The 27,545-nt window shown below is 48.3% G+C and overlaps 1 protein-coding gene across 1 annotated transcript; it reads left to right on the forward strand.

Moving 5' to 3' along the window:
• The first annotated feature begins 7,418 nt into the window (after positions 1–7,418).
• On the forward strand, positions 7,419–26,041 carry AKAP4 (A-kinase anchoring protein 4). The gene is given in 7 exon segments (XM_038748131.1): positions 7,419–7,570; positions 14,487–14,582; positions 17,315–17,371; positions 19,201–19,302; positions 21,202–22,974; positions 22,976–23,365; positions 25,692–26,041. Coding segments are annotated over 6 exon segments (2,574 nt in total). The 5' UTR covers positions 7,419–7,570; the 3' UTR covers positions 25,848–26,041.
• Positions 26,042–27,545: the final 1,504 nt, after the last annotated feature.

Below are 27,545 nucleotides of genomic sequence, written 5' to 3' on the forward strand. Positions count from 1 at the left end.
TGCAGGGGGAGCTGCAGGCGCTGTAGTAGACGCCCCCGGGCCCGTCCAGCCTCCGCGTGTCGCCCGAGCCGAGGCCCCGAAGCCGATTTTGAAAACTGCGGGCCGGGGGCCGGGGAGCCCCGCCATTGGCCGGCCGGCAGCCAATCAGCGGCCCCCGACGCCGACGCCCCGTTGCCCGGGGAGAAAGGGGCGGGGCGCGAGGTTTGAAAATTGCAGCCCGGCGGCCAATGGGAGGGGAGGCCCGCCCCGGGGGACCAATGAGGAGGCGTGATCTGGGAAGGGGCGTGGATTGGAACGTACGCAGTGGACCAATGAGGAGGCGTGGCCTGGGAAGGGGGCGTGGCCTGGAACGTCACCCTCTGGACCAAATGAGGGGCGTGGCCTGGACAGGGGGCGTGGCCTGGAACGTTGCCCTCTTGTCCAATGAGGGGGCGTGGCCTGGAACGCTGCCCTCTGGACCAATGAGGGGGCGTGGCCTGGACAGGGGGCGTGGCCTGGAACGTTACCCTCTGGACCAATGAGGGGGCGTGGCCCGGAACGTTACCCAGTGCGCTCAATGAATACGATTGATTGATTAAGCCAATGAGGAGGCGTGGCCTGGACAGGGGGCGTGGCCGCGGAACCCTGTCCTCTGGACCAATGAGGAGGCGTAGCCTGGATGGGGGCGTGGCTCGAACGTTGCCCTCTGGATCAATGAGGGGGCGTGGTCTGGATCTTTACCCTCTCGACCAAGAGGGGGCGTGGCCATGAAACGTGGGTAGGGACTGTCTCTATATGTTGCCAACTTGTACTTCCCAAGCGCTTAGTACAGTGCTCTGCACACAGTAAGCGCTCAATAAATACGATTGATGATGATGATGATGGAACGTTGCCCTCTGGATCAATGAGGGGGCGTGGCCTGGATCTTTACCCTCTTGACCAAGAGGGGGCGTGGTCATGAAACATGGGTAGGGACTGTCTCTATATGTTGCGAACTTGTACTTCCCAAGCGCTTAGTACAGTGCTCTGCACACAGTAAGCGCTCAATAAATACGATTAATGAATGACTGAGGCGCGGCCTGAACAGGGGGCGTGGCCTGGAACGTTGCCCTCTTGTCCAATGAGGGGGCGTGGCCTGGAACGTTGCCCTCTGGATCAATGAGGAGGCGTGGCCTGAACAGGGGGCGTGGCCTGGAACGTTGCCCTCTGGACCAATGAGGGGACGTGGCCATGGAACGTTGCCCTCTGGACCAATGAGAGGACGTGTCCTGGACAGGGGGCGTGGCCTGCTTTAAATGTCCCCGCGGGAATCTCTTTCACGCTTTCATTCATATATTTTGAGCGCTTACTGTGTGCGGAGAACTGCGCTATACGCTTGGGAGAGTAATAATAATAATGATAATAACATCCTCCTCATCCCTCCCGCCCTCTTCACAGCACCTGTATATATGTTTGCACAGATTTATTACTCATTTTACTTGTCCATATTTACTATTCCATTTATTTAATTTTGTTAATATGTTTTGTTTTGTTGTCTGTCTCCCCCTTCTAGACTGTGAGCCCGCTGTTGGGTAGGGACCGTCTCTATAGGTTGCCAACTTGTACTTAGCGCTTAGTACAGTGCTCTGCACACAGTAAGCGCTCAATAAATAAGATTGAATGAATGAATGAACCATGGTGTCATCCTCGACTCCACTCTCCCATTCACCCCACACATCCAATCTGTCACCCAAACCTGCCGGTCTCAACTCCACAACATCGCCAAGATCCGCCCTTTCCTCTCCATCCAAACCGCTATTCTGCTGGTTCAATCTCTCATCCTATCCCGACTGAATTACTGCATCGGCCTCCTTTCTGATCTCCCATCCTCCAGTCTCTCCCCGCTTCAGTCTATACTTCACTCTGCTGCCCGGATTATCTTTCTACAGAAACGCTCTGGATATATCACTCCCCTCCTCAAAAATCTCCTGTGGTTGCCTATCAACCTTCAAATCAAGCAAAAACTCTTCACTATTGGCTTCAAAGCTCTCCATCACTTTGTCCCCTCCTACCTCACCTCCCTTCTCTCCTTCTCCAGCCCAGCCCGCACCCTCCGCTCCTCTACCACCGCTAACCTCCTCACCAGGCCTCGTTCTCGCCTGTCCCACCATCAACCCCCAGCCCACATCCTTCCCCTGGCCTGGAATGCCCTCCCTCCACACATCTGCCAAACTAGCTCTCTTCCTCCCTTCAAAGCCCGAGTGCTCACCTCCTCCAGGAGGCCTTCCCACACTGAGCCCCCCCTTTTCCTCCCCTCCTCCCCTCCCCATCGCCCCACCGCCCTACTCCCTTCCCTTCCCCACAACACTTGTATATAGTTATACATATTTATTACTCTATTTTATTAATGATGTGTATGTAACTATAATTCTATTTATTTTGATGGCATTGACACCTGTCTACTTGTTCTGTTTTGCTGTCTATCTCCGCCTTCTAGACTGTGAGCCCATTGTTGGGTAGGGACCATTTCTATACGTTGCCGACTTGTAATAATAATAATAATAATAATGATGGCATTTATTAAGCGCTTACTATGTGCAAAGCACTGTTCTAAGCGCTGGGGAGGTTACAAGGAGATCAGGTTGTCCCACATGGGGCTCACAGTCTTAATCCCCATTCTTACAGATGAGGGAATTGAGGCACAGAGAAGTTAAGTGACTTGCCCAAAGTCACACAGCTGACAATTGGCAGAGCTGGGATTCGAACCCATGACCCCTGACTCCAAAGCCCATGCTTTTTCCACTGAGCCACGCAAGCGCTTAGTACAGTGCTCTGTACACAGTAATTGGTCGATAATTACGGTTGAATGAATGAATGAAAAAGTTGGACAAAGTCCCTGTCCCACGAGGGGCTCACAGTCTTAATCCCCATTTTACAGATGAGGGACCTGAGGCACAGAGAAGTGAAGTGACTTGCCCAAGGTCATACAGCAGCCAAGTGGCGGAGCCCGGAGTAGAACCCACATCTTCTGGCTTCCAAGGCAGTGCTCTTGCCACTAAATCACTAAATTTAACCATACTAAATCACTCTTGAGAACTACTGTACCCCAGTTAACCCTCTTATTTTATCCATTGGAAAGGGTGCTAATTAAAATGAATAATAGCAGTGATATTTTGGGTATTTGTCGAGCATTTACTTTGTGTCAAGATAATCAGGTCAGACACAGTCACCGGGAGACCCATGTGGGTCAGGGACTGTGTCTGATCTCATTAATTTCTATCTACCCCAGCGCTTAGTATAGTGTATGGCATATACAAATACCACCATTATTATAATCATGGATAACGGGTAGATAATAATGATAATAATAATGATGGCATTTGTTAAGTGCTTACTATGTGCAAAGCACTGTTCTAAGCGTTGGGGAGGATACAAGGTGATCAGGTTGTCCCACGGGGGGCTCACAGTCTTAATCCCCATTTTACAGATGAGGGAACTGAGGCCCAGAGAAGTGAAGTGACTCGCCCAAGGTCATAATATATAATCCCTAAATTTTACATTTGGAGAAACTGAGGCACGGAGCAATCAATCAAGTGTACAATTGAATGAATGATATTTATAGAAGCAGCGTGGCTCACTGGAAAGAATATGGGCCTTGGAGTGAGAGGTCATGGGTTCAAATCCCGGCTTTGCCATTTGTCAGCTGTGTGACTTTGGGCAAGTCACTTCATTTCTCAGGGCCTCAGTTACCTCATCTGTAAAATGGGGATTAAGACTGTGAGCGCCCTGTGGGACAACCAGAACACCTTGTAACCCCCACAGCGCTTAGAACAGTGCTTTGCACATAGTAAGCACTTAACAAATCCCCCCTTATTATTATTATTTAGTGCTTATTGTGTGCAGAGCACTGTATTGAGTACTTGGGAGAGCACAATAAAACAGAGTTGGTAGAAACATTTCTTGCCCACAACAAGCTTACATTGTAGAGGGAATTCATTCATTTAATCTTACTTATTGAGAGCTTACTGTGTGCAGAGCACTGTACTAAGCGATTAGAAAGTACAAATTGGCAACATATAGAGATGGTCCCTTCCCAACAATGGGATCACGGTCTATTTACTCAAGTTTACACCTCAAGGGGAGTGGCAGAGCCAGGACTAGGACTGGGTCTTCTGAATTTTGGCCCTGAGCTTTTTCCACTGGGCCACACTGCTCTCCCATGGTTTCCCTTAGGAAATAAGGCAAAGTTGATTAATTATCTCCAAGATGCAAAAAACTGACCACCCCCCCCCCCAAAAAAATATATCGTATGACATTTTAAAGTGCTTCAGGACAATAAGTATAGTTTACAAGAGCAAATAAAGTGTGGCATTAGAACAGAAACGCCTTTTTTCTAATGGTATTGTTAGCGCTTACTACGTGCCCAGCACTGTTCTAAGCGCTGGGGTAGATACAGCACTTAGCTAAGAACCATCTTTCCCTTTCCTGGGACATGGAAGTTGACAGAAAAAGAGCAAAGCGAGAGGATGCTTACCTTCCTTGCTTTTCTTCTGCTATCTGATCCTGAGATGGGATTCGGAGAAGGCTTCTCTTCCCTTTTATTGCCAGACCCACCTCTCCTTCCCCCATTCCTCTACAGGGAGAAAACCCACAGGTAAAATCCGTGTGAACACATACAACTTCACTCTCTTGTCCAAATTAGCAAGAAGGCCAGGTGGGGACAAGTGACCCACCTGACTTTTTCCCAGGCTAACCCGGCTCATCTGTGAAATCTAACTCAGATTGTGAACTCTGTGTGGAACACAGACTGGATTAATAAATACTGCTGCTGCTACTACTACTACTACTGTGTTCATTTCTCCTTATTGTGTTTTGAACTTGGCTCTCAGTCACCTAATAAATACTTCTCCAGATGTAGTGTTTTCATAGCAGCTAAAGACACCAAAGCACCCAATTTTCGCCAATTGTTAGCACAAGAACCGAATACTATAGGAGAGTGTGAAGTCTTCCTAGTCCTTTTACAGGCTTGCTAACATTAAACACCAATTAGTTCCACAAAAGTGTTAACATTTTCATGCTATTGTTTGCGTTCACACTCCCCTGAGAGATTTGTCACCTCCGGTTCAGAGGAGGTGAGCAACAGCAATGGTGAAACTGTCTCTTCCAGGGAAAAAAAAAAAGCATTCCAGGAATTTCCAACCAGGAGAGGGAGGGCCCTGGTGACATTTCTTTCCTCTTTTAGATAAAATTGAAGCCACAAGATGGGGCCAAAAGACAATCTCTAATGATAACCACAGCTAATATGATCATCCTTCTGGAAGCCAAGCATCTAACAGATCAGATGTCACTGACATTTTTGTATGACCTTGGACAAGTCACTGTCCGCTCTGATTATCTTGTATCTACCCCCAGCACCTTAGCTTTTTTAAAATGGTATTTAAGTGCTTATTCAGTACTAAGCGCTGGGGGAGATACAAGATAGTCAGGTTGGACACAGTCCCTGTTACATCATAAGCACTTAATGTATAATAATAATAATAATAATAATGATGATGATGGCATTTGTTAAGCGCTTACTATGTGCCAAGCACTGTTCTAAGCGCTGGGGGGGATACAAGGTGATCAGGTTGTCCCACGGGGGGCTCACAGTCTTCATCCCCATTTTACAGACGAGGGAACTGAGGCACAGGGAAGTTAAGTGACTTGCCCAAGGTCACACAGCAGACACGTGGCAGAGCTGGGATGACACATAGTAAGCACTTGACAAATGCCCTTATTTTTCTTTATAAGCGCACCAATTTCTTCAGGGTGAAAAGGGAAATGGAGGGATGAAACTAGATTCGACAAAGGAAATTTGGGCTGAACACCAAGGAACACTGTTGGGTAGGGACCGTCTCTATATGTTGCCAACTTGTACTTCCCAAGTGCTTAGTACAGTGCTCTGCACACAGTAAGCGCTCAATAAATGATTGAATAAATGAATGAATGAATGAATGAATGAACAGGGATTATTTTTGCAACGGAATTTCCCCAACTCTTTGTCCTTCATATTGCCACATCTCTGCATCCAACTTCAAAAGCTTTAGAGAAATAAATGTACTTCAGTGGGAGTTATTGGATTGTGAGATAATCCCTTGACTGTTTTAAAACCTCTAGACCGAAGGCTCATTGGAGGCAGGAAATGTATCTGTTCATTGTTATATTGTACTCTCCCGAGCGCTTAGTACAGTCCTCTGCACACAGTGAACATTCAATAAGTTGGACTGAATGATTGAAAGAGTTGGAGTTATTTGAATAGAGAGCCATTTCTTTGGAAAATACATCCTAAGTAAAAACAGCACTGCCTGAGCCATGAGAGAATAATAATAATAACAACAATGGCATTTGTTAAGTGCTTACTACGTGCAAAGCATTTTTCTAAATGCTGGGGGAGATACAAGGTAATCAGGTTGTCCCACGGGAGGCTCACAGTCTTAATCCCCATTTTACAGATGAGGTCACCGAGGCCCAGAGAAGTGAAGTGACTTGCCCACAGTCACACAGCTGACAAATGGCAGAGATGGGATTAGAACCCATGACCTCTGACTCCCAAGCCCGGGCTCTTTCCACTGAGCCACGCTGCTTCTCTTGTAAATAAATAAACAATAAATAAATTTAATAAATAAACATAAACTCCATTATCCTAAATGACCTAAATCAATCAATCAATCAATCAATCGTATTTATTGAGCGCTTACTGTGTGCAAAGTACTGTACTAAGCGCTTGGGAAGTACAAGTTGGCAACATATAGAGACAGTCCCTACCCAACTCTAGTTATTTATTTATTTATTTTACTTGTACATATTTATTCTATTTATTTTATTTTGTTAATATGTTTGGTTTTGTTGTCTGTCTCCCCCTTCTAGACTGTGAGCCCGCTGTTGGGTAGGGACTGTCTCTATATGTCGCCAACTTGGACTTCCCAAGCGCTTAGTCCAGTGCTCTGCACACAGTAAGCGCTCAATAAATACGATTGATTGATTGATTGATTGGGCTCACAGTCTAAAAGGATCCGGGTTCTAATCCCAGGTTCGCCAGTTGTCTGCCGTGTGACCTTGGGCAGGTTACTTCATTGGTCTGTGCCTCAGTTCCCTCATCTGTAAAATGGGGATTAAGACTGGGAGCCCCAAGTGGAACAGGGACTGTGTCCAGCCCGAATTGTTCGTATACACCCCTCCGCTTAGTGTAGTACCTGGCACATAGTAAAGGCCTAACAAGTACCACCATAATTATTATTATTATATGGCACATCCATTTTAATTCATCTGAATCTTGCATTGGGGGGGGGGGGGTAAGGCAGTGACGTCACACTCATTGGGCTTGGTTGGTCCCCTCAAAGCAGCCGACCCCCTCCTCTTTGTGATGTCACTGTTGCTATAGAAACAGAGATGCACTGATGTCAGTGTAAGGAAAGATTCTGATGCCAGCTGGCCTTTGGTCCAGTAGGAGGGTATGGAGGGTTGAGGGAAGAAGCAACATCCCAAGTCAGCCTGGCAGGGTCACCTCAGCAGCCAAATTGACGAGAAGATTATCCTACGGTCCCGAGCAGAAGCCTCCAGTGACGTTGGAAAGGTAGGAAAAGTTGGCTAGCCTGTTTGGTTTCATGAGAAGTTTTGAACCAACTCCGACCCCAACTCCCCAATTCTTCTTATCCCAACTGTAATCGGGAAGCGTTTTCTCCCAACCCTGCAGCTTGAACCCAGAGATTCCTGGGACACACCGACTCCCACAGAGGTGTCTGCTGAAATTATTTTGCTGGCAAAATTCTGGTAATTCTCCGTAAGGATAGAACTGGAGAAGCAGCGTGGCTCAGTGGAAAGAGCCCGGACTTTGGAGTCAGAGGTCATGGGTTCAAAGCCCGGCTCTACCAACTGTCAGCTGTGTGACTTTGGGCAAGTCACTGCCACATGTCTGCTGTGTGACCTTGGGTAAGTCACTTAACTTCTCTGAGCCTCAGTTACCTCATCTGTAAAATGAGGATTAAGACTGTGAGCCCCACATGGGACAACTTGATCCCATTGTATCCCCCCAGAGCTTAGAACAGTGCTTTGCACATAGTAAGCACTTAACAAATGCCTCCATTATTATTATTATTATTATTATTCTCTGTGTCTCAATTACCTCATCTGTGAAATGGGGATTAAAACTGTGAGCCCCCCATGGGACAACCTGATCACTTTGTAACCTCTCCAGCGCTTAGAACATGTGCTTTTCATAGTAAGCGCTTAACAAATACCAAAAAAAAAAAAATCCCTTGTAGACTGTAAGCTCTTTGTGGGCAGGGATCATGTCTACCCTACAAAAAAGTAGAGTATTTTTTTGAATGGTATTTATTAAGCGCTTACTATGTGTCAGGCACTGTAGTAAGCACCGAGGTAAATAGAAAATTAGCAGGTTCTCCCCCTCTAGACTGTTCTCCTCCTCTAAACTCTTCTCCCACTCTAGACTGTAAGGTCACTGTGGGCAGGGAATGTGTCTGTTGTTGTTATATTGTACTCTCCCAAGCACTTAGTACAGTGCTCTGCACGTAGTAAGCACTCAGTAAATAATCAAATAAATGAATGAAAGGTCAGACACAATCCATTTCCCACATCTCACAGTCTTAATCCCCATTTTTCAGATGAGGTAACCGAGGCACAGAGAAGTGTCTCACCCAAGGTCACACATCAGACAAGTGGCAGAGATGAAAATAGAAACCAGGTTTTTCCAACTCATGGGCCCTTGCGCTTACCACTGGGCAAAGCTGCTTCTCATTGTATTATATTGTACTTTTCCCCAGCACTTAGTACAGTAAGCACTCAATAAATACGATTGATTGCTTGATTGCATTGTTGGTAATTGTATTTATCAAGCATCCACTGTGTGCAAAGCTTAGTGCTAAGGCACTTGGCCAAACTACAGAGATGAAAACTGGACATGATCCTTTGGCGTTCAAGGGGCTCACATTCTAATGCCCGAAGGAGAAACTCTATAAACAGCCTAAAAAGAATAAATTTAATTAATTAAGAGAGCATGCGTCTGACATAGATCTATTTGTAATGAGACTGGCAGCTTAGAAAAAAATCTGCCATAAAATGAATTTTCTATTTTATTCAAAATGGAATAAAATTTTGAATTTACTCAAAATTCAAATTCAAAATTCAAATTTCAAATTTATCTCTCTCTATTGGAGAGATAATTTGATGCGACTGAGCCTCCCCTTTTTCCTCTCCCCTCCTCCTCCTCCCCTCCCCATCGCCCCTCTTCCCTACCCCCTTCCCCTCCCCACAGCACTTGTGTATATTTGTACATATTTATTACTTTATTTTATTAATGATGTGCATATAGCTATAATTCTATTTATTCTGGTGGTATTTACACCTGTCCACTTGTTTTGTTTTGTTTTGTTGTCTGTTTTCCCCTTCTAGACTGTGAGCCCGTTGTTGGGTAGGGACCGTCTCTATATATTGCCGATTTGTACTTCCCAAGAGCTTAGTACGGTGCTCTGCAGACAGTAAGGCTCAATAAATACAAGTGAATGAATTAATGAATGAATTAAATTCAACTATCATCATCAATCGTATTTACTGAGCGCTTACTATGTGCAGAGCACTCTACTAAGCGCTTGGGAAGTACAAATTGGCAACATATAGAGACAGTCCCTACCCAACAGTGGGCTCACAGTCTAAAACTATGAGTCCAGCTAAGCCACCACCTTCAAATCTATAGAGTCTTAGTTTATTTCTTTTTAATAGTATTTGTTAAGCGCTTACTGTGTATCAAACACTGTTTTAAGTTCTGGGGTAAAGACAAGTTAATTAGATTGGACACAGACCCTGTCCTACATGGGACTCCCAATCTAATTAGGAGGGAGAACTGAGTCCAAAGAAGTTAAGCATGCTGAGAAGCAGCATGGCTCAGTGGAAAGAGCACGGGCTTTGGAGTCAGAGGTCATGGGTTCAAATCCCAGCTCTGCCAGTTGCCAGCTGCGTGACTTTGGACAAGTCACTTCTCTGTGCCTCAGTTACCTCATCTGTAAAATGGGGATTAAAACTGTGAGGCCCCCCGTGGGACAACCTGATCACCTTGTAACCTCCCCAGTGTTTAGAACAGTGCTTTGCACATAGTAAGAGCTTAACAAATGCCATCATTATTATGAAGCGACTTGCTCAAGGCCACACAGAAAGCATTTGGCGGAGCTGGGATTAGAACCTAAATTCTCGGCTTCCGAGGCCTGCCCTCTCTTTATAAGTCCTTGTTGCTTCTCAAGTGATTTGGGGTCAAGTTGAGATGTGGCGAGATAGGGAAAAAGTGTGGCCTAGTGGTAGAGCACAGAGTGAGAAGGACCTGGGTTCTAATCCCGACTCTGCCGCTTGTCTGTTGTGTGACCTTGGGCAAGTCTCTTAACTTCTCTGGGTCTCAGTTACCTCATCTGAAAAATAGGAATTAAGATTGTGAGTCCCACATGGGACCTGATTACCTAGTATCTACCCTAGCGCTTAGTTCGGTGCCTGGCACGTAGTAAGTGCTTATCAAATACCATTAAAAAAAACCAAACCTTGTAGTGTGCTTTGGAAGGAAGAATACAAGCAGCTAGTGTCGACTAGAGTCAACTAGAGTGCCAATTAAGAGTCAAAGAGCCTCTCTCTGAGAGTCACTGTTTTCTTCATCTGCGTTATTGGGTTGGTGGTGTCAGAAGCAGCATGGCTCAGTGGAAAGAGCCCGGGCTTTGGAGTGAGAGGTAATGGGTTCAAATCCCGGCTCCACCACTTGTCAGCTGTGTGACCTTGGGCCTCAGTTCCCTCATCTGTAAAATGGGGATTAATACTGTGAGCCCCAAGTGGGACAACCTGATCACCTTGCATCCCCCCCCATGCTTAGAACAGTGCTTTGCACATAGTAAGCACTTAACAAATATCACCATTATTATTATTATAACACTTACATGCATATCTACAAATGATATAAATGATTTATATTAATGTCTGTCTCCCCCTCTAGACTGTAAACTCGTTCTGGGCAGGGAAAGGATTGACCAATTCTGTTGTATTGTACTCTCCCAAGCGCTCAGTACAGTGCTTTTGGTTCTGTGACTGCACTAAAATCGGTAAACTTTGAGCATTTGATAGCTTTCCTACCCTCCAACCTACAGCACTTATGTACCTATCTTTAAATGATATATTATGAATTATTTACCTATATTAATTTCTGTCTCCCCCTCTAGACTGTAAGCTCCTTGCGGGCAGGGAGTGTGTCTGTCAACTTCTAGACTGTGAGCCCACTGTTGGGTAGGGACCGTCTGTATATGTTGCCAACTTGTACTTCCCAAGCGCTTAGTACAGTGCTCTGCACACAGTAAGCACTCAATAAATACGAGTGAATGAATGACTGAATGAACTCCATTGTACTGTACTCTCCAAAGTGCTCAGTACAGTGCTCTGTACATAGTATTTTATTTTGTTAGTATGTTTGGTTTTGTCTCCCCCTTTTAGACTGTGAGCCCACTGTTGGGTAGGGACTGTCTCTATATGTTGCCAATTTGTACTTCCCAAGCGCTTAGTACAGTGCTCTGAACACAGTAAGCGCTCAATAAATACGATTGATGATGATGATGATGATGATAGTAAGCATTCAATAAATACCAACCAGTCAATCATATTTATTGAGCGCTTATTGTGTGCAGAGCACTGTACTAAGTGCTTGGGAGAGTACAATATGACAATATAACAGATACATTCCCTGCCCACAGTGAGTTTACAGTCCAGAGGATTGATTGATTGCTCTGCATACAGTAAGCACTCAGTGAATCCCCTTGATGGTGATAATATGAGACTGGGCTGCGATTCATTCATTCACTCAATCGTATTTATTGAGCGCTTACAGCGTGCAGAGGACTGTACTGGGCGCTCAGGAGAGTACAATGTAACAATAAACAGACACTCTCTGCCCACAACGGGAGAGACGCCAAGCCGAGGCTAAGCTTTGCCTGTCTACCCGGGGTGCGGTTGCATTGTGACCCAACAAGAGCTCATGTCAGTCATGGGGCAAAGGGGCCCAGATGGAGATAGCCAGTCCCGTCCGGCAGCTGACGGAGGTGGCAGGCAACTGAAGGTGCCCTAAGGCCTTGGCACCGCCCGGTTCCATCTAAGGGGCACAGCTCCTTTCAGGGGGGGCTCGTCTTCCCGCAGGACTCCAGAAGAACTCCCTGCCAAAGGTAAGGAGGCCCAGGCTTCTGGTCTTAGATGTCCACTCGGAGAGAGAACGAGAAGGGGATTTAAGAAGGGAATTCCAGAAACTCAGGGGTTGATCCCTGAGGAAACTGTAGCGATAAGGGCATCTCATTCGGAGGATGTCAGTGTACAAACAGACAAATCAGGCAGTAAAAGGCAGTGAAGTTTCACCGAATTAAAAACATAATCATGGTCCAGCTTTTAAATGAAGAGTCTGTCCCTTCCTGGTGGGTCTCCCACCGTAACCAAAATCAATCTGGGCTTTCAGGTACGTGCAAGAAGTAGGGTGATTTACTCAGGCTAAAATCCAGGCCAGGGGGAACTTTAATTTCATAGTTCTGCCCTGTGTGAGGAGGCGTTTTTACGCTTGCTTTCGTCGGGTGTGGGAAAAAAGTCAAACTTTGAATCACTGAACATGATTAATGATCCTAATAGAGCAAAGTTTATCTCACTTATGTTTGGATCAGATTCCTCAGAATTCGCAGCTCTTTTTTCTACGCCTTTCCCTATGGAATCCTGTAATATTTGGAATTGTAGCCAAGGGCCTTCTAGGTTATTTGCCAGACCGTGCGAGATTAATGACATCAGCCTCATGTGTTGTTTTTTTCCCCTTCTGGTGAATTTTTCTCTATGATAGATGCTGATCACGTGTGCTTCATTTGGCAGATCTTGCTTCCCTAAGGGAACAAAAACGGCCCTGCTAAGAGGGGTTTGGAAGACAGAGATACAATGTTCCGTCACAATAGGAATTTTCCTTGCACCAGAGATGAGACGATCAAGGCAGGCCCAACCACCGCTGACTTTTGATTGATGGCTGAGGTCACGTCTATCCCAAACAGTTAATGGCTGCCTTGAGAGAGGGTCTTAAATTCATTCATTTCATTCAATTACACTTATTGAACGCTTTCTATGTGCAAAGCACTGTACTAAGCACTTGGAACAGTACCATATGCTTTGCACATAGTAAGCACTTAATAAATGCCATTATTATTATTATTACCATATAACAATAAACAGACATATTCCTGAAGTCAAAAACTGGCACATCCACCTCCCCACTTATAATAATAATAATAATTTTGGTATTTGTTAAGCACTTACTATGTGCAAAGCACTGTTCTAAGCGCTGGGGAGGATACAAAGTGATCAGGTTGTCCCATGTGGGGCTCACAATCCTAATCCCCATTTTACAGATGAGGTAATTGAGACACAGAGAAGTTAAGTGACTTGCCCAAAGTCACACAGCTGACAATTGGAGGAACGGGGATTTGAACCCATGACCTCTGACTCACTTCTTTTGATCCCTCTATTTTGGGGCTAACAACTCCCCCAAGTCTCCTCTCCCCCTTTGTCCAAAATGTGTATCTTGTGGTTGGACCCATCTCTCCTAATGCCTTCTTCTTCATGTCGACTTGCCGGTCACATTTAAAGCCAGAGTACCCAGAGTCAGGAAGAAGGAATTAAGACCGATATAGGGGACAAATGAGGTCATAGAGCAAATAACAGTTCTCTGATAATAGTTCATTGTGCCCGTTAATTGGTCACTCAATCCACTTGGGGCAATGCCTTTGAAAAAACTAAGTTAATAACGACCAGTGTTTTTAAATTGAAGGTCTCTAGGCTAATAAGAGCTTACAGTTACAACTTGGCTTAGCAGATAGAGCCCGGGCCTGGGAATCAAAGGACCTGAATTCCAATCCCGACTCCGCCACTGTCTGCTGTGTGACCTTGGGCAAGTCACTTAGCATCCCTGGGCCTCAGTTACCTCGTTTGTATAATGGGGATTAAGACTGTGAGCTCCATGTGGGACGGAGACTGTGTCCAACCTGACTAGCTTGGCCCTACCCCGGTGCTTAGTTCAGTGCCTGGCACAGAGTAAGAACTTCCCATGTACCATAAGAATAAAATGGAAAATTATATTTTAAAATGGAGTCTTTATTCTTTTGATTACTGAGTCGTCTAGTGGTCATGCAAGAGAGCTGCTTCTCCAGATGGCCAAAATGGAAGTGCCCCCGGAAAAAAAAAAAGCTTCCATGCCTCAATCTTCACGGATTAAACAGACATAAAATTAATTCAGTTACCATCGGCTTGTTAAACATTAGTTTCTCAGATGAAGATATTTAAGTTGATATTTTGGGGAACCTAACCTAACCAGAGTTTTGGAATCCATATCTTTTTTCCCCTGGACATTTAGTCACCGCTTTCCCTAGTTGAGAGCATTCCTTCTTCCTCTCCCATCAGCTTTTTGACCTTTCTTCCTCCTCCTCTTCCTCCTCCAGATGGCTGACGACATTGACTGGTTACACAGCCGCAGGGGAGTGTGTAAGGTAGACCTCTACAGCCCCACCGGTCAACAAGACCAGGACCGTAAAGTGGTAAGAGAGGAATGATAAGAGGAGCATTCCTCAGCTCCCAAGCTCTGGTCCCCCCCTTACCCCTGGGAGAAGATGGGGAGGCCCAACTGAGATGTCCAGGTTCGGGGAGGAGGGGGGAATGGGCTAGTATTAAAAATAAAATTACAAATCCACTCTGGCAGGCCCCAGGTTTACCTGTGAGGTTGTGGGGAGTGGTCATTTGTCTCTGCGTTATTCTTCTGTGCTTTACACCATTCTCTTAACAAGGTTTTCTTTCCAAAAAAGGTTACAGGCTCTACGTAGGTCAACAGCATCTAGCAAGGGGTTGGTGGGTGGGAGGAGAAGGAGAGGGAGGGGTAGGGGTATTTTTTTGGGGGGGGGTGTAAAGGGGAGGAGCTGCGGTTGCCTAGCAACCATCTCCCCTAGCATTCTCTTACGACAAAATAATGCCCACTCCCATGATTGAAGTATTGATCATCCTGAGAACTTCTAGGGAACTTTTCTAGTTCCGTTGAAGAAGTCCCACTTAATCTTCTTAACAACAACAACAACTTCAACTGTAGCATATAAGCGCTTACTATGTGCCACTTATAAGTACCGGGGGTTAAGGTAATCGGATCAGGGATGGTGTCTGTCCCAAGATGATCGGATCAGGCTCACAATCCCAGAAGGAGAGAGAACAGGCTTGGAATCCTGATTTTTACAGACGAGCACACTGAGGCCCAGAGAAGTAAAGTGACTTTGCTCAAGGTCACACATCAGGCAAGTGGCAAAGCCAGGATTAGAACCCAGGTTCTGGGGAAGCAGCACGGCCTAATGGATAGAGCAAGACCCTGGGAATCAGAAGGAACTGGCTTCTAATCCTGGCTCTACCACTTATCTGCTGAGTGAATTTGGGAGAGTCACAACTTCTCTGTGCCTCAGTTTTCTCATCTGTAAAATGGGATTAAGACTGTGAGCCCCATTTGGGGCATATTAATAATAATAATAATAACAATAATAAGAGTATTTGTTAAGCGCTTTCTATGTGGTAGGCATGAACTCTGTCTAACCAATTATCAAGTATCCATCTCAGTGCTTACTATAGTGCCTAGTACATAGTGAGAACTTAACAGATACCATAAAAAAAGGTCTTCTGATTCCCCAATCTGGTATGGAATTTGTCAGTCTATTTTGGGGGCGTGCTGCTCTCTCAAAAGTACATACCTGCCTCTGCTCATGGGGCTGGGGAAGGAGTGCGGAGGGGTTTGCAGAACTATTTGGAGAAAGAGAGAGTCGTGGGAAACACCAGAAGGAAGGCTGTGCGATCCAGAAGTCGATTCTTCTCCTCTCTGGTGTCACCAGTGCCTTCTGGGGCAGCCCACTCTGGGTCTCGGGCAAGTCGCAAATCTCCTCGGTTTGAGGATGAAAACTGCCACCCGTTTCATGGAGATTCCGTGAGAGAAGAAAGGCCCTGGGAAAAATCAAGCCTCCACCTATGACGCTTCCCACCAAAAAAATGGTTGGAAGGATGTCATGGTTCTAGTGGAGAGAGGGGGTGGCAGGAGAGGAATGTTCAGGTGAGGCCTGAGATTGATCTCATCATCTGAGAAGCAGCATGGCTCAGTGGAAAGATCCCAGGCTTTGGAGTCAGAGGGCAGGGGTTCAAATCCCGGCTCCGCCAATCGTGAGCTGTGTGACTTTGGGCAAGTCACTGTGCCTCAGTTACCTCATCTGTAAAATGGGGATTAAGACTGTGAGCCCCCCGTGGGACAACCTGATCACCTTGTAACCTCCCCAGCACTTAGTGCTTTGCACATAGTAAGTGCTTAATAAATGTCATCATTATTATCTCTTTCATGCTCTCCTACGTGTTTAGAAAAGTGCACTACACTGAGAAATAGTGGGGTCTAGTGGAAAGAACTCAGGCCTGGGTGTCAGGGGACCTGGATTCTAATCCCGGCTCCGCTGCTTTACCTGCAGTGCTACTTGGACAAGTCTTTTAAATTCTCTGTCCCTCAGTTTCCTCAACTGTAAAATGGAGATTCAATTAATTAATCAAGGTATTTGTTAAGCGCTTACTATGTGTCAAACTCTGTTCTAAGCGCTGGGGTAGATACACGGTAGGTTGGTCACAGTCCCTGTCCCACATGGGGCTCTCTTTCTAACACCTGATTCAATATCTGATCTCCCTCCTACTGTAACTGGAAGCCCCATGAGGGATAAGACTTCTAGACTGTGAGCCCGTTGTTGGGTAGGGACCGTCTCTATATGTTGCCGATTTGTACTTCCCAAGCGCTTAGTACAGTGCTCTGCACACAGTAATCGCTCAATAAATATGATTAAATGACTGGAAGGACTGTGTCCAAACTGATTATCTTGCATCTACCCCAGTGTTTAGTACAGAGCGAGGCACCTAGTAAGCACTTAACGACTACCACCTTTTTTTATAACTGGAAGCTTTCTAAAGGACAGAGGCCACATTTTATACTTCTGTTTACTCCCCAAGCCGTGAGTACGTTGCACTGTGCATTTTAGGCCCCAATTAATATTGTTGTTACTGAAATCCCTTTCCTCCACTCTTCAAAGAGAAACTTCTAAGGAAGCAGAAGTTGGGGTTCCTGTGGTCTTCTACATTCTGGGCCCTTTGGGGATAGTAAAGTTTCCCTCTGAGCCGGGCTACCGGGTGGTTAAATGGCCAGAAGGCTTCTTTCTCGACGCCGCTCTCTCTTCTGGGAATCATTCTCCCTCACCTTCTCCTCTTTTTGCTGCAGATCTGCTTTGTCGATGTGTCCGCCCTAAACATAGAAGAGAAAGATCCCTCTTCCAAGGTGAGTCAGTTCTGGTTCTGGGACTCCCCACTGGGATGGCGCAAGGGCAGATGGTGGGGGAGCCCCTGGAAGATTAAAAAGCTTGAAAGCCTTTTTTTTAAGCTCTTTGAAAGTTTAAAAGTCCCAGTAACCCAGCCAGGGAACTCCGCCAGGAGAGGAAGCAGAGGGAGGAAAGGGAGAGAGGGACCCTGCCGGAGGAAGAGGTGGAGTTCCCAATTTGAGGGTCCATTTACCACAAACTCCTTTCCTGGGAAAATCCCAAATCCCTTCCTTTAGAGGCTAATGGGGAGGAGAAAGTTCAGACACTGCTTGGGAGCTGGTTATCTTGTCTCTATCCCAGTGCTTACTACAGTGTTGGGCACATAGTAAGCACTTAACAAACCATTATTCTTAGCCCAGGAAATGGTGTTCTAGGAAAATGAGAGGAGGGGGGAAAAAACCCATCTAAGAGGGAAAAAGACAGGTGAGAGGTCAGGAAGTTGATGGCTTTAGAGCCAGTGGGTAGAGATATTGATTTCATGGTAATTTTTCCCAGTGCTTAGTCCCAGTGCTGGGCACATAGTAAGCACTTAACAAATACCACCATTATTCTTAGCCCAGGAAATGGTGTTCTAGGAAAATGAGAGGGGGGGGGGGAAAACCATCTAAGAAGGAAAAAGACAGGCGAGAGGTCAGGAAGTTGATGGCTTTAGAGCCAGTGGGTAGAGATATTGATGTCATGGTAATTTTTCTTTGGATGGGCGATCTCAGCACCGTTCCTTTCCCCCTCAGGGATGGATAGGATGAGAAAGATGTGCTTTAAGTGTCATCCAACTCTAGTGTATTGTACTCTCCCAAGTACTTAGTACAGTGCTCTGTACATGCTAAGCACTCAATAAATACCACTGATTGACTGATCCATGGCATCTAGTTGGGGTAAAAGCTAACTGCTTGAGGGTGTGTGGGAGGCGGGGGAAGTCTGTAAGCGATCGAGAGGTGTACAGTGCTCTGCACACAGTAAGTGCTCAATAAATACAACTGAATGAATGGTTGGGTAAGGAGAAGCCACGCAGCCAAGTGCCTAGAGCACTGGCCTTGGAGTCAGAAGGACCTGAGTTCTAATCCTGACTCCGCCACTTGTCTGATGTGGGACCTTGGGCAAGTTACTTCACGCATCTGTGCCTCAGTGACCTCATCTGTAAAATGGGGATTAAGACTGTGAGCCTCATGTGGGATGGGCGCTGTGTGCAACCTGATTAACTTGTATAACAATAATAATAATGGCATTTATTAAGCGCCTACTATGTGCAAAGCACCGTTCTAAGCGCTGGGGAGGTTACGAGCTGATCAGGTTGTCCCACAGGGGGCTCACAGTCTTTAACCCCATTTTACAGATGAGGGAACTGAGGCAAAGAGTCTTTATCCCCATTTTGTAGATGAGGGAACTGAGGCAAAGAGTCTTTATTCCCATTTTACAGATGAGGGAACTGAGGCAAAGAGAAGTGAAGTGACTTCCCCAAAGTCCCACAGCAGACAAGTGGTGGAGCTGGAATTTGAAACCCTGACCTCTGACTCCAAAAGCCTGTGCTCTTTCCACTGAGCCACGCTGCTTTTCTACCTCAGTATCTACCTCAGTGCTTGAGTACAGTGCCTGGCACATAGTAAGGGATTCACCAACACCACTACTATTATTATTATTATTAATTAATATTATTAATATTACTATTATTATTATTAATATTATATATATATATTATTATTATTATTATTATTAGAGAGGGGGAGAGAGAGAAAGAGAGAGAGAACACCATCTTTACAAGGATGTTTTCATTCTTACCTTCATTTCGCAGGACAATGCTGGTTCCAACTCAGAGGGAGACCTGGACCTGGAGAACTTAGAGGATAAGGAAATCATTGTGATCAAGGACACAGAGAAACAGGATCAGTCTAAGGTAGCACTTGGGCCCGGAGATTTTTATCCTCCAGTTAGTGGTGTTTCTATCCCCAGATCAGAACGGTAGTATCCCTCCCCTGGTTCAGAACCCGTGAATCAGCGCTGCCGAAAAGATGGATTCTTCTGCCTGTCCCCCCGTAGAGCCTAGCAATGCTGAAATTCTCTCACCTTGAGACTGGAAGCTCATCTCTGGACTAGATGCTCGTTGAGGGCAAGGCATATGTCTACCAACTCTTTTGTTCTGTACTACATAGCGTAAGCGTTCAGTAGAAGCAGCATGGCGTAGCAGATATAGAGCACAGGCCCGGGAGTCAGAAGGTTCTGATCCTGGCTCTGCCACGTGTCAATCAATCAATCAATCAATCAATCGTATTTATTGAGCGCTTACTGTGTGCAGAGCACTGTACTAAGCGCTTGGGAAGTACAAGTTGGCAACATATAGAGACAGTCCCTACCCAACAGTGGGCTCACAGTCTAAAAGGGGCGAGACAGAGAACAAAACCAAACTTACTAACAAAATAAAATAAATAGAATAGATATGTACAAGTAAAATAAATAAATAAATTTGCTGTCTGCTGTGTGCCCTTGGGCAAGTCACTTCAATTCTCTGTGCCTCAGTTACCTCCTCTGCAAAATGGGGATTGAGACTGTGAGCCCCACATGAGACAGACACTGCATCCAACTTCTCTGTGCCTCAGTTATCTCATCTGTAAAATGGGGATTAAGACTGTGAGCCCCACGTGATAACCTTGTATCTGCCTCAGTGCTTAGAACAGTGTAAGCACTTAACAAATACCATCATCATTATTATTATTATTTGCTCGTATCCACCCTAGCACTTGAAACTGTGCCTGACACCTAGCACTTAACAAATACAATTAGTTATTATTATTAGTTGAATTATTAGTTGAATTAGTAACAAATTAGTAGCAGTTGATTGATTGCCACCCCCTCGGCTGCTTCTAATGGTCAAAATCCCCAGTTTCCTCTTCTGACCAGTGAATGACCACTCCCCCCACCGAACACCCCCCGATTCAGGGATTTCCATTCTATTTAAGATGGGAAGTAGCCCAGACCCTCTGAGTTGCGTCCTGCCAGCTCGGGTAGGAATTCCAGGTTGGCCAGGGCAGGCGAATGGGGACCCCTGAAGAGTCTTGGCTCCTCACCCTACTCTGTTATCAAGTCCCTCCCATCTTTGCCATTTCCCCAACATCCTTCTGAGAGCCGGAAATTTACAGCAAAAAGATAGGCGAGATACTGCAAGGAGTTTCAGTTTCAGCTAGTGAGGAACTTCTGAGAAAGAAAAATAATTACCAGGATTTATTTACAAATCCGAAGGAGACGGTATTCCTTCCCCTAATTGTAAGTCAGGTCCTGACTTCATCTGACCTGGCGTGACACTTCCAGGAATTTGGGGAGGTTGTGGGAAGGCAGGGGCGGGGAGGGGTGATCCCTGGGGGGGAACGAACGGAGGGTATGACGGGGGAGACTTTGGACTGTCAACTCGTGGTGGGCAGGGGATGTCTCTGTGTATTGGTTTGTACTCTCCGAAGCACTTAGCACAGTGCTCGGCACACAGGAAGTTCCCAATAAATACAAATGAACGAATGGGGACACAGGGCGGGAGCCTGGACGGGGAACACGGTCCGGCACGGAATACACGTGGCCTACCCATCCAGGCCCTTGGATCTGTTGCTCGCTCCCTCCTTTCCAGTTCTCTCCCAGTCCCCTTTCCATCCCGGAGATTCCAAATCCCGGGTCTGAGCCCCCCCGAGGCTTGGCCTAGAGGCTCCCGGCCCGGGGAAACTGAGGCAGGGAGAGGAACCGCCCCCACCCCCCTCCCCTCCCCGTCCCCCCTCGCCCGCTGACGGCCGAGCGCGATTCTGTTCACCTCCAGACCGAGGGATCGGTGTGCCTCTTCAAACAAGCCCCCTCGGACGCCATCAGCGTCCTCAACTGGCTCCTCAACGACCTGCAGAAATACGCCCTGGGCTTCCAGCACGCCCTGAGCCCCTCGGCCTCCAGCTGCAAACACAAAGTGGGCAACGCGGTCGGGGAGGGCGGCCACTACGGCCGCTCCTCTCACGGCGGCAACTGCTACAGCGTCTACGCGGACGAGCTGAGCCTGGATCTGAACAGGCCCCACTGCCGGAGCTACGAGATGGCGGCGGCCAAGAACACGAACAACAACCAGAGCCCCTCCAGCCCCTCGGCCAAGTCGCCCAGCTTCCAGAGGGCCCACGCCAGCCCCGAGGGCGAGTGCTCCATGGATGACCTCTCGTTCTACGTCAACCGGCTCTCCTCCCTGGTCATCCAGATGGCCCGCAAGGAGATCAAGGAGAAGCTGGAGGGCGGAGGCAAGTGCCTGCACCAGGCCATCTACGCCTCCACCAGCGGGGAACGGGGCAACAAGAACGGCCCCCGCAGCGCCGTCAGCAAGATCGCCTCCGAGATGGCCCACGACGCCGTGGAGATGACCTCGGCCGAGATCCGGGGCCCCGGCGAGCAGCCCGGCGACGAGCAGCCCAGGGAGGAGGGCGGGGTCCCCCGCAAGACCTTCCTCTACGGAGAGGTGTCCAAGAAGGGCGGCCACAAAGGCGGGGACAAGCAGATGTGCCAGTCGGGCAGCAAGGAGTTCGCTGACTCCATCAGCAAGGGCATCATGGTCTACGCCAACCAGGTGGCCTCCGACATGATGCTGTCCGTCATGAAGACCCTGAGGGTCCAGAGCTCGGGCAAGTCCCCCATCCCGGCCTGCGTGGTCCTGAAGAAGGTCTTGCTCAAGCACACCAAGGACATCGTGTCCGACCTCATCGACTCGTGCATGAAGAACCTGCACAACATCACCGGAGTCCTGATGACCGACTCGGACTTCGTCTCGGCCGTCAAGAGGAACCTGTTCAAGCAGGGGAAGCAGAACGCCGCCGACATCATGGAAGCCATGCTCAAGCGGCTGGTCAGTGCCCTCCTCGGGGAGAAGAAGGACCAGTCCAAGTCCGGGAGCCTGGCCTACGCCTCGCTGAAGGCCGGCTCCCACGACCCCAGGAGCAAGAACCAGAGCCTGGACTACACCGTCATGAAGGCCGAGATGAAGGGCAAGGACAAGGACAAGGGGAAGCCCGGCCAGAACAAGTTGCTGACCTCCGCCGAGAAGGTCGGGGAGCACATCCTCAAGGAGAGCCTGACCATGTGGAACCAGAAGCAGCAGGGCCAGCAGGGCCCGCAGGGCAAGGGCCAAGGCAAGAGCGGCTACGGGCGGGAGGAGAAGCGGGAGAAGATCAGCCCGTCCACCGACTCTCTGGCCAAGGACCTCATCGTCTCGGCCCTCATGCTGATCCAGTACCACCTGACCCAGCAGGCCAAAGGCAGGGACTCGCTCGAGGACGACCAGTCGGGCGGCTCCGCCGTGGGCTACTCGGCCCAGGGCGCCCACTACGAGAAATCCGGCTCCAACCAGAGCGCCAAGGCGCTCTCCATGAAGCACCTGGAGGCCACCCGGAACGGCCCCCACGCCGGCCCCTCCAACCAGCCCTCCAAGGAGGCCCAGATGGACACCCACAAGCTGGACATCTCCAACCTGGTGCTGGCCGTCATCCAGAAGCTCCTGAGCGACAACTTCAACATCGACGGGGACCAGGCGGAGACCGAGAGCCGACGCTCCGACCCCCACCCCCCCCAAGGTCACCTCGCTCACCAAGAGGGGCGAGCAGGAGCATCAGGAGATCGACTTCGTCAGCGGCATCAAGCAGGTCAACCGGCAGTTCGTCGACCAGCTGGTGGAGTCCGTCATGAAGCTCTGCCTCATCATGGCCAAGTACAGCAACGGCGCCGGCCTCCCGGAGGCCGACGACGCGGCCGTGGGCTACCGCGGCTCGCACTGCGACTCGGTCGTCCCCGGCCACTGTCAAGACGCGCCCGGGCCCGAGGTCATCGTCAACAACCAGAACTCCACCGGAAACTTGCAGAAGCAGCTGCAGGCCGTCCTCCAGTGGATCGCCGCCTCCCAGTTCAACGTGCCCATGCTCTACTTCATGGGCGACGACGAGGGGCTTCTGGAGAAGGTGAGGGAGCGGGGCCTGGAGGTTCGTGGGGAGGGAGCGGGAGGGGGATAACAGGAGTTTCCCCAGCCCCCCGGTTGGAGTCTGCAGCCTCGGTGTTCCTCCCCGCCACGCGACCACAAGGTAAGTCGGTTGCCCGATCCCGTTTTACAGCTAAAGAGACGGTGTGGCCTAGTGGACGGAGCATCGTCCCGGGAGTCAGAAGGACCTGGGTTCTAATCCCAGCTCCGCCACTCTTGTCTGCTGGGTGACCTTGGGCAAGCTACTTCACATCTCTGGGCCTCAGTTCCCTCACCTGGAAAATGTGGATTAAGAGTGGGAGCCCCACGTGGGATGGGGACTGTGTCCAAACTGATTACCCAGCACTTAAAAGAGTGTTTGGTACATAGTGAGCGCTTAATAAGTACCATTATTATTATTATTATGTACGAGGCAGAGCTGGCCCAGGGAGAGGAAAAAGTCAATCAGTCAATCGTAGTTACTGAGTGCTTACTGTGTGCCGGGCACTTTACTAAGCACTTGGGAGGGTACAATAGAACAATATAAACAGAAACGTTCCCTGCCCACAGTAAGCTTACAGTCAGGAAGGACCTAGGGAAGGGAGGAGGAAGGGGCTGCAGTTCTGCTGCTCCGAAGCGCAGCTGAAGACTGAAGTCTCTCAGCATCTCGGCATCACTGTTTTGTATCGTCCCTTAAATTTGGATGGACTTTTCAGGTTTTCTGTCAGAAGGCTTTAAAGCTGCCAGGAGACAAAAGGCGGAGAGGCAGCCAGAATCAGGGTCTCCACAAAGGGCTTCCCACCCCCGCACCTCTCAGAGACTTATATCCTCCTTCGTTCTCCGGCTTTTCCCCTCACCTCTTCCCCTTGAAATTCTTCCTTCTCTCAATCCCAAACCGGCGCTATTTGCCGGCGACTGGACTGGCAGCAAACAGCTGCAGATGCTCACTTCCCACCCACGTGGAAGCCCAAGACATCTGGTGGTGTTTTTCTTTCTCTCTTTTTTTCTTTTTGTTCCCTCCTCTCCTCAGGCGGGAAGGTTGCAAAAGAGACGTTGCGAGCCAGGCTGGAGAAGATCCCTCTTTTGTTTGTCTCTGTTTCTGTCTTGTCCAGACAGTGAGTCCTTGTCTTTAATAAGGAGGTTGCAGGGGGGTAGCCCGGTCTGCGGCATTAAAAATAACTACTCTCCAAGAAAGCTCATGGGGTAGCAGCGTCACTGTTCGATGGGTTACAGATGATGAACAAAACTGGAGAGCTGAATGATTTTCCCACCCTGAGGCAATATCCTTGTACGGCGCTGAATTTTAACCCAGGTCCCAGGATGACGACTTCAACTCTTCCTGGCAGATCTTGGCCCGGGGAGGAATTAATCCAGGCCAGCTGGAGCATCCTGCATTCGTCCAGCCTACTTCAGCTCCTTATGGGCAGGGAATGTTTCTGCTACATTGTCGTTTTGTACTCTCCCAAGCGCTCAATACGGTGCCCTGCCCACAGTAAGCGCTCAACAAAACAATCGATTCGGCTGTGGCCGTCGAATCCTGTAGCCAACAGTTTCCAGTCATTCAGTCGTATTTATTGAGTGCTTACTGTGTGCAGAGCACTGTACTAAGCGCTTACACTAAGTACTAAGTGCCTTCCATCTTCTAAGAGCCCAGGAATAAAAGGCCCTTGTCCTAGTGAATAGTCACATCTCCTGGCTTCTGGCCTCTGGGTTCCAAGGTGAACCTCAAACAGATACAGGACACCCCCCGGACCCCCACCAACCGGTTCCCTTGGCAGAGGGAGAGAGAGACCAAGTTGACCCCATTCCTCTGTTCTGGAGCACATGTGAGTGAATCCAAGTCAGGGGAGGTCAGAAACTGAGCTGCTTCAGGGGAGTCTCTGAAGCCGAGAAGCAGTGTGGCCTAGCGGATAGAGCACTGGCCTGAGAGTCGGAAGGACCTAGGTTCTAATCCCGGCTCTGCCACTTGTCTGCTGTGTGGCCTTGGGTGAGTCACTTCACTTCTCTGGGCCGCAACTGCATCATCTGTAAAATGGGGATTAGATTGTGAACCCTGTACATCTTGTATCTACCCCAGGATTTACTTCAGTCCATGGCACATGCTTAACAGATACCATAAAAATAGCCCCGTACTTTACTACTGGCTCTACACAAATGGGATTATCAGCAGCTCCCTCCTTTCCTGCCCGGACCTCAGTTTTTCTACCTGGAAAATGGAGCTGGGACTCTGTAACCTGAGTCTGTGAAGTTTCTTTGTGAAGTGCTGAGTGGCGAAAAGTGCATAGTAAGTCTAATTCCTTCTCTTATTCCTTTGTTTCTTCCCCCGGCAGCTTCCCGAAGTTTCAGCCAAAGCCGCCGAAAAGGGGTACAGCGTCGGGGACCTCCTCCAGGAGGTCATGAAATTCGCCAAGGAAAGACAACTGGACGATGCCGTGGGAAACATAACGCGGAAACAACTGCTGGACTGGCTGCTTGCCAACCTGTGAACTCGCCCCCACTCCTCCTCTCCACGTTCCTCCCTCCGGCTACGGCCCCAACCTAACCGGGGCGTCCCCCTCCGCTCGACCGCTCTCGTGCCACCGCCGGGGTCCTGTGCCATGCGATAGCACTGGGCATGTCATGGTGGCGGGGCCGGGGGGCAACAACACGGCTGGCAAGACCGCGAATAAAAACGCTGCGCAAAAAAGGGAGGCCTCCTGGATTACGGTTGGGAAGTCTTCCCTTGTTGCGGGGAGCCGGGGCCTAGAAGGGAAGGGGATGGGTTGGATCTATGCGAAGGGGTGTCCGAGTAGAGGCTACAAGGAAAGGCGGGTCTCGGCACCTTCCTGGTGGAAGCACGTTCATTCATTTATTCGTTCGTATTTATTGAGCGCTTACTGTGTGCAGAGCACTGTACTGAGCACTTGGGAGAGTACGCTATAACAATAAACAGACACATTCCCTGCCCACAACGAGCTTGCGGTCTAAGCACGTGTCCCAAACTGCCGGGCGTTTGAAGACTGATTCTGTCAGAGGCAGCATAGCCTAGTGGATAGAGCGCTTCCCTAGTGGGTTCTATTCTTGTCCATCACTAGTCTGCTGTGTGACCTTGGGAAAGTCATTTAATGATGATGATGATTAACTTCCAACCCGATTGGCTTGTATCCACCCCAAGCGCTTAATACAGTACTTGGAACTTGGGGAAGTACAACAGAAGAGAAGCAACGTGGCTCAGTGGAAAGAGCCCGGGCTTTGGAGTCCGAGGTCATGGGTTCAAATCCCGGCTCCGCCAATTGTCAGGTGTGACTTCGGGCAAGTCACTTCACTTCTCTGTGCCTCAGTGACCTCATCTGTAAAATGGGGATTAAGACTGTGAGCCCCCGCCATGGGACAACCCGATCGCCTTGTAACCTCCCCGCGCTTAGAACAGTGTTTTGCACGCAGTAAGTGCTTAATAAATGCCATCATTCTTATTACAAGAGAGTTGGTTGATGTAAACTCTGCCCCCAAAGAGCTTACAAATAGGTAGAAGTGCTTACAATACTAGAGTGGGAAATTGGCCATGAACAAAAAAGTCTGATAAAAAGTTTGTGAGACTTTCTGTGTGCAGAGCACTGTACTAAGCACTTGGGAAGTACAAGTTGGCAACATATAGAAATATATTATATATATTTATATATGTATATAAATAATATATATATAGTAATATAAATACTGCCACATAGTAAGTGCTTGCAAATGCCATTATTATTATTATTATTTAGTCTCCTCTGCACCTCTCTGTTTGGTCTTCCTCTGTCCAAGCCTGCTGCCAGAAGGGAGGGCATTTTTTCACTCCAGGCATGAGAGGAATTCTCTCTAAGGGACAGAGTTCTGCTTGTTGCTGTTTGACACATCACCGTGGCCCCTGGACAGGAGGGAAGGGACGGGGAAAGGGAGGGATTCTGGTCACTGCACATTTCTTCAGTAGCTGCAACAATTTGGGTTTGGAAACACAGAGGATTTGCCTAATGGAGTCCAGCCCTGTGGGCCTGTTAACCAGGCTTGCTTTCGCATGCGCTTCCCAGCTGTCTGGCAAGGATCCCCTGGGCTTAGCGAGCACATCGCCATCGATGGATGGTATGTATTGAACGCTTATTGTGCACAGAGCATTGTACTAAGCACTTGGGAGAGCAAGCCTAGCAAGAGCGTGGTCTAATGCAAGG

The sequence above is a fragment of the Tachyglossus aculeatus genome, chromosome 6 (genome assembly GCF_015852505.1).
Source record: "Tachyglossus aculeatus isolate mTacAcu1 chromosome 6, mTacAcu1.pri, whole genome shotgun sequence".
Lineage (NCBI taxonomy): Eukaryota > Metazoa > Chordata > Mammalia > Monotremata > Tachyglossidae > Tachyglossus > Tachyglossus aculeatus.